The 15,530-nt window shown below is 39.7% G+C and overlaps 1 protein-coding gene across 1 annotated transcript in view; it reads right to left on the bottom strand.

Annotated features, from left to right (window-relative positions):
- Sqor (sulfide quinone oxidoreductase) overlaps window positions 1-15,530 on the bottom strand; it is a 46,581-nt gene that overhangs the window by 7,926 nt on the left and 23,125 nt on the right. Inside the window, exons 3-6 of the mRNA XM_076848545.2 lie at window positions 13,644-13,814; window positions 8,317-8,370; window positions 4,851-5,045; window positions 3,024-3,233 (exon numbers count right to left, since the gene is read on the bottom strand). Coding sequence (XP_076704660.1) covers window positions 3,024-3,233; window positions 4,851-5,045; window positions 8,317-8,370; window positions 13,644-13,814 — 630 coding nt within the window. The remainder of the gene's footprint in view (window positions 1-3,023; window positions 3,234-4,850; window positions 5,046-8,316; window positions 8,371-13,643; window positions 13,815-15,530) is intronic.

Below are 15,530 nucleotides of genomic sequence, written 5' to 3'. Positions count from 1 at the left end.
TTCACTTTTACTTTATATAAAATTTTTAACAAGTTTGGTTCTTTCATATTCCAGTCCATAACATTTAAGAGCTGATGAGAGAGGAATCAATCTTTAAAAGTTGCAATTTTCTGAGAGCCACAAAAACTACAAAAATGATACAGATGGGGGCTGGGGTTGGGCTCAGAGGTAGAGCACTTGCTTGGCATGCGTGAGGCACTGGGTTTGATCCTCAGCACCACATAAAAATAAAATAAAAAGAGATTATATTCACCTGTAACTAAAAAATAAATACTTTAAAAAAAATGACACAGGGACTGGGGCTGGGGCTCAGCAGTAGAATGCTCTCCTAGCATGTGCGAGGCACTGGGTTCAATCCTCAGTACCACATAAAAATAAATAAAAAAATAAAGATATAAAAAAACTCCACAACAATCTTAAAAAAAAAAACAGATAGAGATGGAAACAAAAACACAGACCCTTTTGTAAAATGATAACTAGCCCTTCTCATTCCAGTTGGCCCTCTGAATATCACTATATGAGAGCCCTTCAAAATGATGACTCTGAACTGATAGAACCAGATGACCAGGGACATCCTGTGACAAAAGTGCTGAAAAACAAGTGATCCAGGAGCTGGCAGGAAGGCTCCCATTGACCAAATCTGGGCACCAAAATAATTAAGGACATAAATGAATTATAAACTTTTGGGGAGTAATAAAAATTCACGAGTCCATACCAGTAATTAAGAGAAGAAAGGCTCTTAATGACAGAATGCCAAGAACCTACTGGTAGAGGAGATGGAATTCTGAAGTTAGAAAGCAATAATTTTCTAACCACCATAGTAAAGACTAGACTAGGCAAGTGTCATCAATGGTTGCTATTTGTTTACAGGGAGACTTTAATGAGTACAGTGTTTATATGGTCTTACGGTATCCCCCCACAGACTTTCATATTAGCAGGGTAGAAAATGAATAGTAACTATTCAATGGAAAAACTGGATTATAACTTGATGATCAAAATACACATCATCCATAAAAGGACAATGAACATTGTGTGCACATAAATGAGGTTCCCTAGAAGGACACAACCCTGGTTATGCAATGGTCCAGTATAGAAAGAATCATCCAAAACTAATCACAAGAAACTGTAGTCAAACCCAAAATGTGGAAGATTGTATTTTTTAAACAAGTGGTGGAGGGGGACTGTATTATTCCAAAATGTCAATGTTAGAGAAGACAAAGAAATCCAGGATAAAAGAGGCTAAACAGACGTCACAATTAAATGCAATGCTTAACTATATATTAGGTCCCTGAGGTCCTGTACTGGAGAGGAAAAGTACAGTCAATGCTATTGGGTCGGTTGACAAAATAATGCATACAAATAGTAGATTAAAATGATGTATCTGTGCAAGGTGTGGTGGTGCACACCTGTGATCCCAGTGACTTGGAAGACTGAGGCAGGAGGATTATAAATTATAAATTCTAGGCCAGCCTTGGCAACTTAGTTAAACCCTGTCTTGAAATTAGAAAGAAAAAAAAAAAAAAAAAAAAAACAGACTGCCCATAGGTTTGATCCCTAGTATCAAAAAAAAAAAAAAGTATCTGTGCTAAATTTACCAAGTTGAAAACTTCCATGTTTATGCAATAAAATTCCCGTAACTTAGGAAATGTATACTAAAGTATTTAGGGGTAAGGGGGACATAATAATATTTGATATATGCCTCTGACTTATCTTTGGGAAAATTGATAAAGGTGTATAGATAGATAGATAAAGAGAGCTCAAATGATGTAACTAAAGCAAATGGCATAAAATACCATAAATGAATCCAGGTAAAACTTATACAATTTTCTTTATGTTCTTTTTATTTTTGCAGCTTATCTAAATTTGAAATTATTTCCAAATAAAAGTTTTTTGAGGTTATGACCCTGAGTCATCAGTAGCATTTTTAATGATATTCGGTGCACTTCATTTAAGAAAGGGAAGATATGGGCAATCAATTTTAAAAAGACTTTGAACTAAAATGCTTAAAATTTGAAATTTTCATGTTCAGAAGACTGATCTTTGATTCACCTCAAAATTCCTTTTTATGGAACCCTTCATTCTTTAAATGCTGAATGAATAATCTGTGACTGTGTAATGCTTCCTCACTGCTAACAGCTCTTGCCAGAATGGTGTAAACTAATATTCTCCTCCAGGTTCCCTTACATCTTGTTCTTAATCCTTGTAATGCCTCTATAAAGTACTATCAACACTTCACAGAAGAAACCAAGACACATAAAGAAAAGCTAGATCTTTCCAGAAAAGGTGGGAGTTCTGCCAGATTCTTCAAGAAGGACTTTGAAATGCTGACTTTTATGCACAAGTGAAAGACATTAACAGTCTCTTCCACAGGTGAAAGACACCCCTGTTACTCTTGAAGTACTCCAGCATTGCTTCCTGCTCACAAGAAGGGCTCTTTCTCACAGGCCACAAATTGAGACTACCATCGTATCCTGCATTTCAGGAAACACTCCCTCAACTCTTTAGGTGATAACTAAAGTGGTGTCAACTCCTATAAACCCAGAGACTCTGGAGGCTGAGGCAAGAGGATCCTGAGTTCAAAGCCAGCCTCAGCAAAAGTGAGGCGCTAAGCAATTCAGTAAGACCCTGCCTCCAAATAAAATACAAAATAGGACTGAAGATGTGGTTCAGTAGTCGAGTGCCTGAGTTTACTCCCTAGTACCAATCAGTCAATCAATCAAGTGGTGAAATATTTCTGGCTGCTTCCAGTGATGTGGTACCAGGAAAAGTAGAGTCAAAGGAATGGGATAAAAGTTCACTTGCCACCAGTAGATAAACCCTCTGCCTCCCACTGACACAGCCTCTTCCAATTTGTTCTTCCCAACCCATTTTGGTCCACCTCCTCAGCCTATCAATGCCCTCAGATGCTCATTTTAACCACTCTTCCTTGGCATGTGATGATGGTAGATAGGGACCCAGAGTCTACATCCACCCTCAGGTCAGCAGATAAGACCTCAGGCAGTCACCTGGACCTTGACACTCACTGAAAACACTTGGGTCTCTCCAGGTTTATCCAGGTTCTCAAAAACAGCCTCTTGTTTATCAGCTCGGACTTCAATGAGGTTTTGCTTATAGTTCACAGTGAGGTTCCTCTCCTGGATGATCTCCTGCAGGGCATCTGCATACTTCTTAACCCCAAAAATTGTTCCAAGAGCAGTGTTAAAAATTATATTGGCCTTGGATCGCTTTCCAGTCTAAAAAATAAAAAATAAAAGAAGACAAACAACCAATACCAGAGCATACTTTAGCCATCTGTTTGGTTTTTTTAACCCAGATAAGAATTAAAACCCTCAGAAGAAAATTTGTCAGCTTTTTTTGCATCTTTACACCTCTGTAACCTAGTAGGGTAAGGTGTGGGTTGATCCAATGCTTCCTTTTTATTTTCTGCCCAAGACACAACAACTAAGTACATCCTTGAGTTGGAGGTTTGTTCCACCAAAGGATAGAGGTGAAGGTCAAGTCCAAGTAAAGAAAGATTAGAGCTGAACTGTTTATTCATATATTCACAATTCCATCACTCAATAAATATTTACTGAAGTCCTTGAACTGGCCAGGTATTGTTCTGGGTGCTGTAGGAATAACACTGAATAAAAGAGTTCCTACAGCCTTGGTGTTCTGAAGAGGACAGTATTCTCTCAAATTCTAAGATCTTATGGCACCTGAGAGAGAACCTTCCTCCCAGGACTTCCAAGACATAGGAGAAAAGAGTTTTAAAAAGGGAACTCCCAGGATGGAAGAAACAGCTGGTCTCCTGCCCTTTCATTTATTCCACTCTTTTTAGGATTCGCTTACCTGGATCTCACCATATGAAGAAGATAGGTGGGTAAGAACCTCAAAAGGTTGTGTCAACCCCTTATGACCCATAATAAACTTTCTTAGAATCAGAAATGATAATTGGAGCTATCTCTTCATTCCCTACCCTACAGGGTTGTTGCAGTTTACAGAACTCAGGTGAGTCCTGACCAGTGCCAAGTTCCAAATGCACATTCAACAATCAGTCCCAGCTTCCATACCCCTTCTCCCCATGGGTCTCTTTATAGAACCACAGCCTTCTTTGAGTCCTGTCAGTGTCTTTAGTCAAACCACACTTTGATGACCCAAGTGTCCATCTCAGACACGGGCATAGTGAGAGAAGAGCTGTCCTCACAATCTCATGCCAGGCATAACTTGAGCTGCAAACAACCACCCTTACACAAAGGGTGTTGGGAAAAAGCTGAGAAAGCCGCCCCCACCCAAAATCTCTTTCCACAAAAGTTCAAAGTTTCATATGAACATTTTTTTTCCTTTAAAATTGGCATTTTGCCTTAATATTTGCAAAAATGCATATCAAGAGCAAGAAAATATTCAAAACCTTAAATCTGACTAGAAGCAGTTGAGGATGGCATTATATAGAAAAGTGAATAATTTGCAATTAATTGTCTAATTACAGATATGGAAGTATTTAAACAATCTCTAATATAGCTCCTCAGTGGATTTTTAAACACATTCTAAAAAGTATGTCATAAAGACTAATAATATGTAATACAACTGAATTGGTGGGTACAGTATAATGGTAATCATATTCTTTAAAAGCGTATTGTAAAAAACTTTGAAAGGACATGTCAAATTGATGACAGGAGCTTTATTAGAGCAAATGGAATGTGAGTGACTGTTCCCTTTTTTCTTGTAAACTTCCAATTATATAATTCTGTACATATGTAATAAAAATTTAGAAATAAAAAAGATTCTATGATAGGGACAAATATGGATTTCTGGTGATCACTGTATTGTCACTGTCTACCCCTCCCCTCTGTGCTGGAGAGGAAGCATACCTTTCTGAAGTAGGCTTCTGATAAATACATGATCTTCTGGGGGGCTCCAGCACACTTCACTGGAGTATTTGGGAAGGTAAAGATGGCATTGCCCTCCTTGAAGTCCTGCAGAGCTTTCCATGTCTTCTCTACGGTCTTAACTGAATAATTGGACCCTATTTTTGGATGAGCAAAACCTTCAGGTAGGCCTTTAATCTGCAACCAAGCACATAGAAAAATTGTTTTTAAACAAAAGTACAAATACCTTTAGAGCCCTTATTCTCTGCTATTTTTACAAATTTTCAAATATTCTAGTACTATTATTAACCCCCAGTATTCACACACACACAGAGCAGCCAGGTGAGTGAGGGTAATCAGGTAAGAATCTTGGTACCTGAAGCCACCTGTCCAACTGCAGAATGGGTCCAGCCTGCAGGAGCCCTCTACCTCCCTAGCCTGGGACTATGATTTGAATGTAGCTCTTCCCACCTTCAGAGTGAGGGCAGGATGGCAGCCATACTTCCTTTAAAGAGAAGCAGTTTCCTAACTGGGAAGAAGGAGGATAGGCGGGACCAAGAGCCATTTATTTATATTGCCGATAATACCAAACTTAAATTACCCTCCCTTAAGTTGTACCAGATCAAACTCTTGGTAAAGGTAAAGGCAATAAAGTCAGGTAACTGACTTTTAAAGCATGGACTTTAGAATCCTTCAGACCTGATCTGAGTCCTAAATTTCCAATTAATAGTATTATTCTCCTGAATAAATTATCTAATATTTATAAGCCAATGGGCCTCAAAGATCAGCAGCACCAGCAGCACCAGCACCGCCTGGGAACTTACTAGATATGCAGATTATCAGGCCCTACCCTAAACCTACTAAAATCAGAAACTCTGATAGCAGGCCCCTAAATCAACCTCTAGGTGATTCTGAGGCACACTGAGGTTTAAAAAGCTTATATTTAACATCTATAAAATGGGGATTTAAAAAAAAAAACCTGCTGCATAGGGTTGTTGGCAGAAGTAAATGAGACTATGCATTTGCAAAGGGCTTAGGAAAATAACATGCACACGGTCAGTGCCCCATAAATGTTGGTTTATTACTGCCAATAGGATTGACTGGATGTGTACTCTAAATGTTAGAGGGTTCATAGACTGTAGTGAAGGTTGAGTTAGGGACACTTAAGCACCTGTTCTCAGCAAGGGCAGGTTCAACCTCAACCATCAAGAAACAGTCATCAAATTGGGCTGGTCGCTCTACACACCCTTGGATCTCAAGGAAACTGTGTCATTCATCAGTGTCCTGAATTCTTTACTTATCTACATTCAATGTTAAGAACAACTATTCCTTTCTTACTGATCATTCCTGTTACAGTTCATATGATAATAACATTAGCAGTATCAATAATAATAACCATTATCATGATTATGAAATCATCTCATGTTTTACTGTTTACAGAGTTTCTCGTCTATGCTGGCACAGATATTCACCACACACTATACCTCTGAGGGAGATAGGGAATAGCCCGTAGAACATATGAGAAAACTGAAGCAGAGTAAGGCTAAGAGACAACCAGAATCTTACCTAACTAGACACCTAGCCCTCTGACCACCCTCCCAGGGGTCTTCCCACAGGACTTCCACACCTCCCAAATCCAAGCAAAACTACTCTCCAAGAGATAATTAGACAGCTAACCTCTTATCGCCTTCATTATTTTTCTCTAGTCTGAAGAAGCTGTTATTAAGGGGAAAGATGTCATAAAGTGGTAACCAAGTTCCTTTCAGGAAGGTTTATGACCCCTCATCCATCAGAGTTGCTTCCTGGAGACTCTGAAGCAGAGAGATGCCAAGCAGGGAGGAGAAGGAAGGAGTGAGAGTCAGCAAAGAGATGAGTCAGAACTGCCCTTTGGCTGAACAGTAACAGGCTGTGCTCTGGGAAGCTGAGGACTGTCCTGTCACACAGCGAAGATCAGTGCAGATACCCTATGAAGCTGACATGAGAAAGAGGCAGAGACAGATGGGCAGAGAGAGTCTGCCGAGGTCCAAGAGAACCCAGACCAAAGATTCCACCCTGCCCAGGGGCCCACCACATTTCTGCCCTAGAGTTCCATAGACATCTCAATATTTTTATCAAATAACTCCCCCTTCTTTTCTGGTTTACGCTAACCTGAGTAGTTATCTAGTACCATCCAAGAGTGCCAAGCAGCAAGCTAGCCATGGCTAAGTTACTTGCATTCTCTTACCCCCAGTTTCCTCATCTTTTACATAATGATAAGAACATCTCCCTCATGAGAAGTTGTAAAGAGTCAGTGTCACACTTCCAGCATGGTTCCTGGCACACTGTAGAGATTCCACAATAATAGCTGCTTCAAAATGCTAAGAATTCTCAGCACCAGTCTCTCAATCCTCCTCACAAGGCACTGGGGGCCGCTGGGAAACCAGTACTACAGAGATGTGCAGCCTTTGCTAAGTCAACACTGTGGGGCTGTGGGGGAGGCATGGACCTCCCAAAAGTAGTTGCAATTGACATCTTTCTCCATACAGTCTTTTCCACAACTTTTCTGCTATTATATTAGACATGACCCATGACACCATGATTCAAAATCGTCCTACAACATTCTCACCATTGGCTTCTCCAATGAGAAGCCAATGAAACACTTATAAGTGTAGCCAATGCTACACTTATCTTTGCATGAAACACCCAAGGACATTTTCGCCACCCTCATCCTGCACATGGAATGATTTGGGTTTTTTACTTAGGCCACCTCAGATGAGACTCTTGCAACATCACATTCCCACAGCTTGTGACCCATGCTTTATGTGTTTCAACTATTTACCCACAGTCCCCAACAATTTCAGGAAGTCATAGCAATTACTGATTTAAACCATAATGTTTTAGAAAAATAAACTTGAATCTAGTTGTTAGAATCTAGTTCCCAAGCTCACTGAAAAAAGAGCTAAGGACCTTCTAGGGTAGTGTTTTTACTGTGTTATGGTTTCATATTAAAAAATCCAGCCTCTGCACAACAAAACCCAGATGTCCTTCCAGCAGCTGATATTCTGCCCTTAAAGTCTGCTTAAGAATTCATAATCTACACATGAATCAAATGTATGAAAGATGAAAAAATAAAAAAATAAAAAAATAAAAAGAATTCATAATCTAAATCTTGCTTCCAAAGTAAAATGTAATCTTTAATACAGCAAACTCAGTCCCACAAGTGTGGACATGGCTGCTATTTGGCAAGAATTACTATCAGGGCACTCACATGCTGAACTCTGATTAAAGCTTAAAGCTAAAGCACGTTGTTATCATTGACAGAATCTTAGAGAAGACTTTTTACACCATAAAAGGACCACTGGGAAATAAAACTAGAAGAGGCTTCATTAGATCTTCTTTCTTGTTAAAAATAAATACAAAGCAACCCAATGCAGTGTTTGATCTTGGCATAAGTAGGCCACTGTAACACGGGAACAATTTCAAACAGTACCTTCTCATAGTCCAGCTGGATTCCGAGAGCAATAATAAGATATTTGTAGAAGATCTGCAACACAAAAAGATGTTATTTTAGACCAGGCCTCAAAAAAGCAGCAGCCCAACAAATGACTCTGGCCCCAGATGTATGTTGTCAGAACTGTGTTTCCATTTGACACTATGAATGTCTTGGGGAAGAGGGTGGTGGTAGGAATGGCAGGGAGGGATGCTCACTCTGACTGGTCATCCTGCCCCTTATCTCTGGCCTCTCACCTGACTGCTTCACAAATACTACGTAACCTGCCTGACCCCTGAAAGCCCACCTAGGTTTTAACACAATTGAAAAATAATAAATGCTACACTTATTTGTGCAATGCTTGTATTGATGCTTTTTTTATATTTAGGGGTGAGAGAATGACTTCCTAATCAACTTTATTTAAATCTAAAGATATGAATTGGACCGATATCATAATTGGTAAGCTGCTATTTTGAGAATCATTGAAAAGGATGTGATACAGTGTATTTGTTCTTACTTAATGATCTATATGTGAAAAAGTCCCCTCTTAGATGGAGGTGTTGTGATTATTCATTAGGAAGATAATAATATAGATAAACATTATGATAAAAATGCAGGTTTTTAGGATCAGAAAAAAAAAGGTTGGCCAAAAAGTATGTAAAAAGGATGAAAAGTATATGAACACTAAAACACCAGAGTTGGAGAATGATTAAACTGGGACTCGGGAGCCCAGCAAGGAGAAATGGGTTATGATGGCCATGATCTCATACCAAGTGGAGAAGCAAAGTTGGCAGGCTGAGCGAATGCCTGGATAAAGAAAGAGGACACACGGTTCAAGAATGCTCAGGTTCATCTGGAAAACCAAAGGGGAAAAGTGGCTGAAAATGTCCTGCCCTGGAATCCAGGAGACTCAGCTCTGAGGTCACCAAGCTTTCCTATGACTTAGTCACCCTTGCCACCAGACCTCAGACCCTCCTGGGGTTCCCTTAGTGCAGTATGCCAGATGTTATAGTACTCACTTTGAAACACAGGAGTTCTCCCCTTCCCACTACGTGGAACACTTGTAGAAGATGAAAGTTTACTTCCTATTCCATGTATTGCTAGAATCTAGCAGGGTCACTAAATTAAAGTGAGGAACTCAATAATGTTTATTAGATAGATGAATGGATGATGTAAGTTGCTTGTAAAAATTACAATTTATCAAAGTAGACAGGTGATATAATTATCTTCATTCATATGCTCTTCCTATCCATAGACAACTGGTGCCTTGAACTCCTTAATTCTAAAGAGGCCCATCGAATGGCTGACTGAACTGTGTGACGTCATCAGGGCATGTGAGGTGAGAGGTGGCCTGGGATCTGGGGTTGATGATCTAAAGATGAAATAGAGGAACACTGTCAATTGTGCATACTTTCATGAATTTATTAGAGTGTAACAGTGATTATTGCCAAGGACTATGAACAGACAACCTTAAGATTACGGGGGAGCGGGCAGATGTGGAATCATTAGGGAGAATAAGCCCTGGACAGTAAGAGAACAAAAAATAAATAAAATAAAAGCTTTAAGTCTTTTGAATGAGTTCAAGTTTCTGGGCCAGATGACCTAAACCCTAAGGATTGCAAAATCTGGCAGTCAAGACTTTGGAGCAATTATAGAGAACAGTTTGGACCTCACTAGAAGGCTGAATATGGATAACTATACTCACCTCATTCAGGACTGGGGGAGGACAATCCTGACACTGAGAATTTAGTAATTAGACTGCTGATCCCTTGCAGAATTCCAAATTCATCTACTAAATAGATGCCACATGGTAATTTAGAAAAAGAAGAGCACCGACAAGTGCTCAGAGATGATCTTTTAGTCAGCATTCAAGACTGTGCTGCATACAGTGCACACGCAGGAAATATTTCCTTTTCCTTCTTTTCTTGTATTCTTTTTAAAAATAATAAAAGTCCTTGAGCATTCCCCCTGTGCATGATACTGTTCTAAGTGCTTTCCATGTTTCCATTCATAGAATATTCATATTTTCAAAGCTTATAATAAGCCAGTAAGGTAGATATTACTATTTCTATTTTACCAATAAAGAAGCAGAAACACTATTTACTCACAAGTATTTACTGAGCACCTTCCATGTGCCAAATAGCATGCTAGGTCCTGAGTGTACAATGACTAATATGACAGACACAGTATCTGCCCCCCAGGGAAAAAGAAGTCTAGTGGGAAAGAGAAAGTTATCAGATAATTACTAAATCACAGAATGCTGTGATAGCACAATAAGAGGAACCTTGACCCAGTATGATATGTCAAGGAAGGCTTGCCCAAAGGGGTCATTTCTAAGATAAAGCTAAGTAGGTGTCAGGTAGGGATACAGGAGGAAACCCAATCCCCTGGGGTAAGAAGGAGGCAAAGACATTTGAGGAAATGAGAGGCCAGTGCAGCAGGAACAATGTAGAGAATAAAACCAGGTAAAGTCCAGAGAAGGAACAAGTCTACTACTGAGTTTACAGAAACTGTTCCAAATAAATTACTGTGTGGGGGAAGAGTCAGAGACACAGAGTCTGGTTTCCATGGTTCCTTCAATTCAGTCTTTCACCTAGTGGATAAGATAAGAAAAGTGCAAACTAAGAATGGAATGACTGGTAAATTGAATAATACTTGCTAAAGAATGTTGATTAATTTATGCAATCTAAAATAAGTTCTCTAGGGACATATTATAAAATTAAAACTTCAAATGAAGCCATTTGTGGATAACAGCTAGGAAAATTTGCTAATTGGGTGACAGATTCATAAATCCAAAAGATCCCAATAGGTTGGGAGAATGAACTCAAACAAGAAGATGATATTTCACACGAGATGCTACGTGATGACTTCTGAGACCATCTATCTGTGAAATACTTTTGCTTAATAAAATCCTGGAAGAAAAGTTTCACCACATTGCACCACCTTCTTCCCCAACCTTAAACCAAGACCCTACAACTTTCCTAAGTGTCTGAACCTTGGGAGTAACGAGTAGGGCACAGCCATGAGAATGCTGACAAGTGCTCTCAATCTTAAGAGATAAGACAAGTTCATAGTCCTAAGAGGACTGTGAGCCCAACCACAGAGGATGTTGAGGGGTCTATTCAATGAGGCAGGCTCTGCTGGACCAAGGGCAACATATGTTACACAAGAGGAGCCCCCTGTGAACAGGAGACTGGCAAGGTAAACCAGTGACTGAGTTCAATCTCGTGAACTGAAAAGAATCTTATGTAATTCAGTCTGGCCTCCTGGTGACAGGAAAATAAAGAAGTTCTGAACCATTGACAGGGGAAAATATTTTTATACATTTAAATTTTGTATACATTTAAATTTTTAACTAAAAAAATACATGCATATATATTTACTTATATGTGTATATATACCTGCCTGTTTTTAAGTAAAATTAATGACAAGTGCACTCTTCTAGGGTGTGAGAGGCCTGACTTGACAGTAGGTCACATGGAAAGGACCCAGAGATGTGAACCGGCCTCAAGTTCAGCATGAATCAGCACTGTGATGACTGTCACTGAAAGGGCAAAGGCAGCTTAGGCAGCATCTGATTGTGGGAGAGAACAATCCTACTCCATTCTGGGCTGTTCTGTGGAGTTTCCTTCTCATCTAGACTTCCTGGTTCACAGGGCCATTAACAAGCCAGATGATGTCCCAAGCAGGGTAAAAGGGGGACTGAGGGGACCAGAAACCATGAAAGGTAAGGAAGAGTCAAGGGACATGGGGACAGGAGAGAAGTCTACCTGCAGAAAAAACAAAAAACTCACACAGAATATAAGAGCCATCTTAACAGACTTGAAGGGTTTCTGCACAGAAAAGAAAGAAGCTTTTTCTTACACACTAGTGGGCAGACCAAGGAGTAAGAAAGGGATTATAAAGGTAATAAAATATTAAGAACAATAATACCATGGAGGCCCAAGAAAAAATAAGGAAAAGATTATAGGAAGGTAGATTCTGATCTGGCAAGAGCAGAACTTCCTATAATCTGCCTGCATAAAGGCACCAAGGGGGTTCTTTTGTTTTAAATTCAACCCCAACTCCCATGGGCTCCAATCTAATAACTCAGCTCCATTTTTTTTTCAATAATGCTCAACATATTCTAACATAGTATATAATTTGCTTATTTTGTCTATTATTCATTATATTTATTTATTATGTCCTCCCTACACTAGGATAAAAAATCCAGGATAGTCAGGATTTTTATCTTTTTGTCCACTCATGTATTCCTAATGCCCAAAACTGTGTCTAGCTTCTTGTAGGTGTGTTTAATAAATATTTGTAGAGTGACGAATGGAAACCAGAGAGCCTTGGACCATAAATGCCATAAGGTAGCTACTCCTAATCAAGATTCAAGGAAAGGCACCAGAGAATCTCTGAACTTGTTGAAATTAAATGCAAACTATGGTACACATGTGTTTTTCTAGCAAGGCCTTTCATAAGGCACTCAGAAAGATTCATGCATGACCCAAGAAAAGCTTAAGAACGTGTACAGCAAATGAATCCTTGTTAAGAAGGGGGAGTTGGACTCAAAACCTTTCGGATTCTCACCAGCTCTTACATTCTACAACACCAAAAATGCCAGACCCCAATTTGAAGGGAGAAGGTACATATAGGAAGGTCGACAACATCCTAGGAGCCCAAGGACCCCAGGAGACTGGAAAAGAGCATCCTGGCTGACTGCCTACTACTGTCCTGGGCTCAGCAGCGAATGACAGACACAAGGTTGTAGATGGATTAGACGCCTGTAATCTCACTACCCTCTTCAGCAGCAGTTGCTGAAAAGTTTTGACTCCTGAGTGGTGGGCAAAGGAAGAGACTTCTAAATAGGGCTGAGGGATTGTGAGTCTCCAGCTCTGGCAGCAGGCAGGATTCCCCTGGCAACACGTTCATGGAATGACTATTTCCCTACATCCCTTTCCTTTGGGAGGCCAGGTGTCAAGTAGAAAAGACAACTGCTTCCAAAGGAAAGAGATGCCTGTCCTTTTAACATGTAGCAATAGCATTTGTCCAATAAGCACTCAGATGCAAGATGCTATATTAATCAATAGGGTACACAGCAGATGTTCAACAAATACTTGTCTTGGTAGTTTATTTATTAATTTAACACCAGTAAGTCCCTCCATCTGTTTTCCATTTGTCATGCATCTTACCATCTTGTGCAGTGTTTAACACCCATACATACCTGCATACACGCACACATATGCCACTGTTTCACCAAAAAACTGTCCAGTTTGAGAATGGTTGTGCATCAATACAAGACACCAGGTTAACAAAATAATCCAAAGGTCCCAGAAGGTTACCTCCTTGCCATTGTCGGTGTGGACACAGTTCTTGTCTGGGTTCAGCTCAACAACTCTAGCTTTGATCCACTCTACACCAGATGGAATCACACTTGCTGTAGGACGACCAGAGAAGGACAACTGTTTGGCACCAGCACCCACCAGTGTCCAAATTGGCTGGTAGAAATGTCTCTGAGAAACAAAGCATTCGGAGAGTTATTTCAATTTGAGCCTGACCTAAAGGGTCTTAGTTAAAAGTGTTTGAACTAGACTTTCTCAATTACTCCCTCCTGATTGTTAGAACACTGTATTTTTTAAAAAAGTAAATTTCATAGTCCAGAAAGTTCTGCCCTGTTGCTATATTCTAATATGTTAAACTCTGAAGGATAGCCACCCAACCCAAAAATTAATCCAAGATCATAAAAAAGGCATAAGCTATCTTTAATGACCACTGTATTATTCATTGCTAAAGTTTAACTTGATGTTTATATATATATATATATATATATATATATATATATATATATATAATATATGTATGTATATATATGTATACATATATATATTATACATGTATACATGTGTATGTATATGTATATATACACATATATATGAACACACATTATGAATATATTTATGAGCACAAATGTAAAGAAAAATTAAGCCCAGTAGCCTATACATCCTTCCTGAGAAGTATATGGAGACAATGCTAAGTCTGGGCCACTTCTGGGGAGCCTTGAAACTTCACTAACTTCAAACTGTGTTACCCAAGCCCATGGAGCATTGCAGACACTTCACATTAGCCACTCAAAGTCAATAGGTGCCAAATCCTATCCCACAGTGCACTGTCTGCCCAAATTTTCACCATTTTCTGGAGTCCTTTTGTTTCAGATGGTCCAGTCTTGCTATAAGTTAGTTGTGAAAGTTCTAGATTCAGGGGCAAAGGGCAGATTGATTTAATGGCTTCTGAGGATGCATTCATAGGGTGGATAAGGGGACAAAGAGTTCTTAGTATTCTAAAGTACTTCAGACTGGCTGGCCAGTGCAGCCAAAACCCACAGGGAGGTGAAGAGGACACAGAATGATTTGCAATCTCCCTATAGACAGCAATGAGTGTGATGAAGGAGAAGGAGGACAGAGGTCTCCAACTGTGAGAATGCATCAATTTCAAGTCCATCATGAACAGAAAGAACAACAAAAATACAAGCTCAGATTTTTTTAGACCACAAACATCAGCTCTAGCAATCACTCAATCAGACACAGAAGGGAAGGTGCTAAAAGCCAAACCCCCAGCAGCTTGGTCAAGAGGCTCCTGCACTGTACTTCCTTGAGAGACAGGACAGACATGATTCTGGCTTCTGAGTGTGTCCAGTCCCCAGAAGAGCCAGTCTAATTACAAAGAGAAGCCAGTGGGAGACCATCCATGGATTAGCCACAATAGAGCATGCACCGGAGAACAGCCACCTGATACAGTTTCCAGACTACTGTCACTTGGAATGGTGTCCCTAACTGAAGTCACTTTAAAAGTGAACGTGGCAGAGTACTCCGAAGTCTTCTCTCCCATTATGGGTCTGGATAGCCTTATTTCTGGTTAGGCAGACATCTTAAGAAGTATGTCTTTCCATCCTACCCTCCCTGTCAAACCAGGTCATGGACTCATGTTGTTTTTTTTTTTTTTCTCCCAAGAACAGAGAGATTCCAGCTGGTGCACACTCAGTTCCTTGGGAAATGTTGTGCAAACAGCCAAAATTTTTGAATATTTTTCCGAAGCTTTTGTACAATCTTAAAATGTTTTTCATGGAACATTGCCTCACTTGATCTTCCTTCCTAATATCGACTTCTTTCTCTCCCTTATAATCTGTTTATAATCCACTTACACTTAAATTTCTCAAACCCATTGACAGCTTT

The sequence above is a fragment of the Callospermophilus lateralis genome, chromosome 3 (genome assembly GCF_048772815.1).
Source record: "Callospermophilus lateralis isolate mCalLat2 chromosome 3, mCalLat2.hap1, whole genome shotgun sequence".
NCBI classification, from domain to species: domain Eukaryota; kingdom Metazoa; phylum Chordata; class Mammalia; order Rodentia; family Sciuridae; genus Callospermophilus; species Callospermophilus lateralis.
Note: the sequence above shows the minus strand (reverse complement) of the source record. Positions and strands in the feature narration are given on the sequence as shown.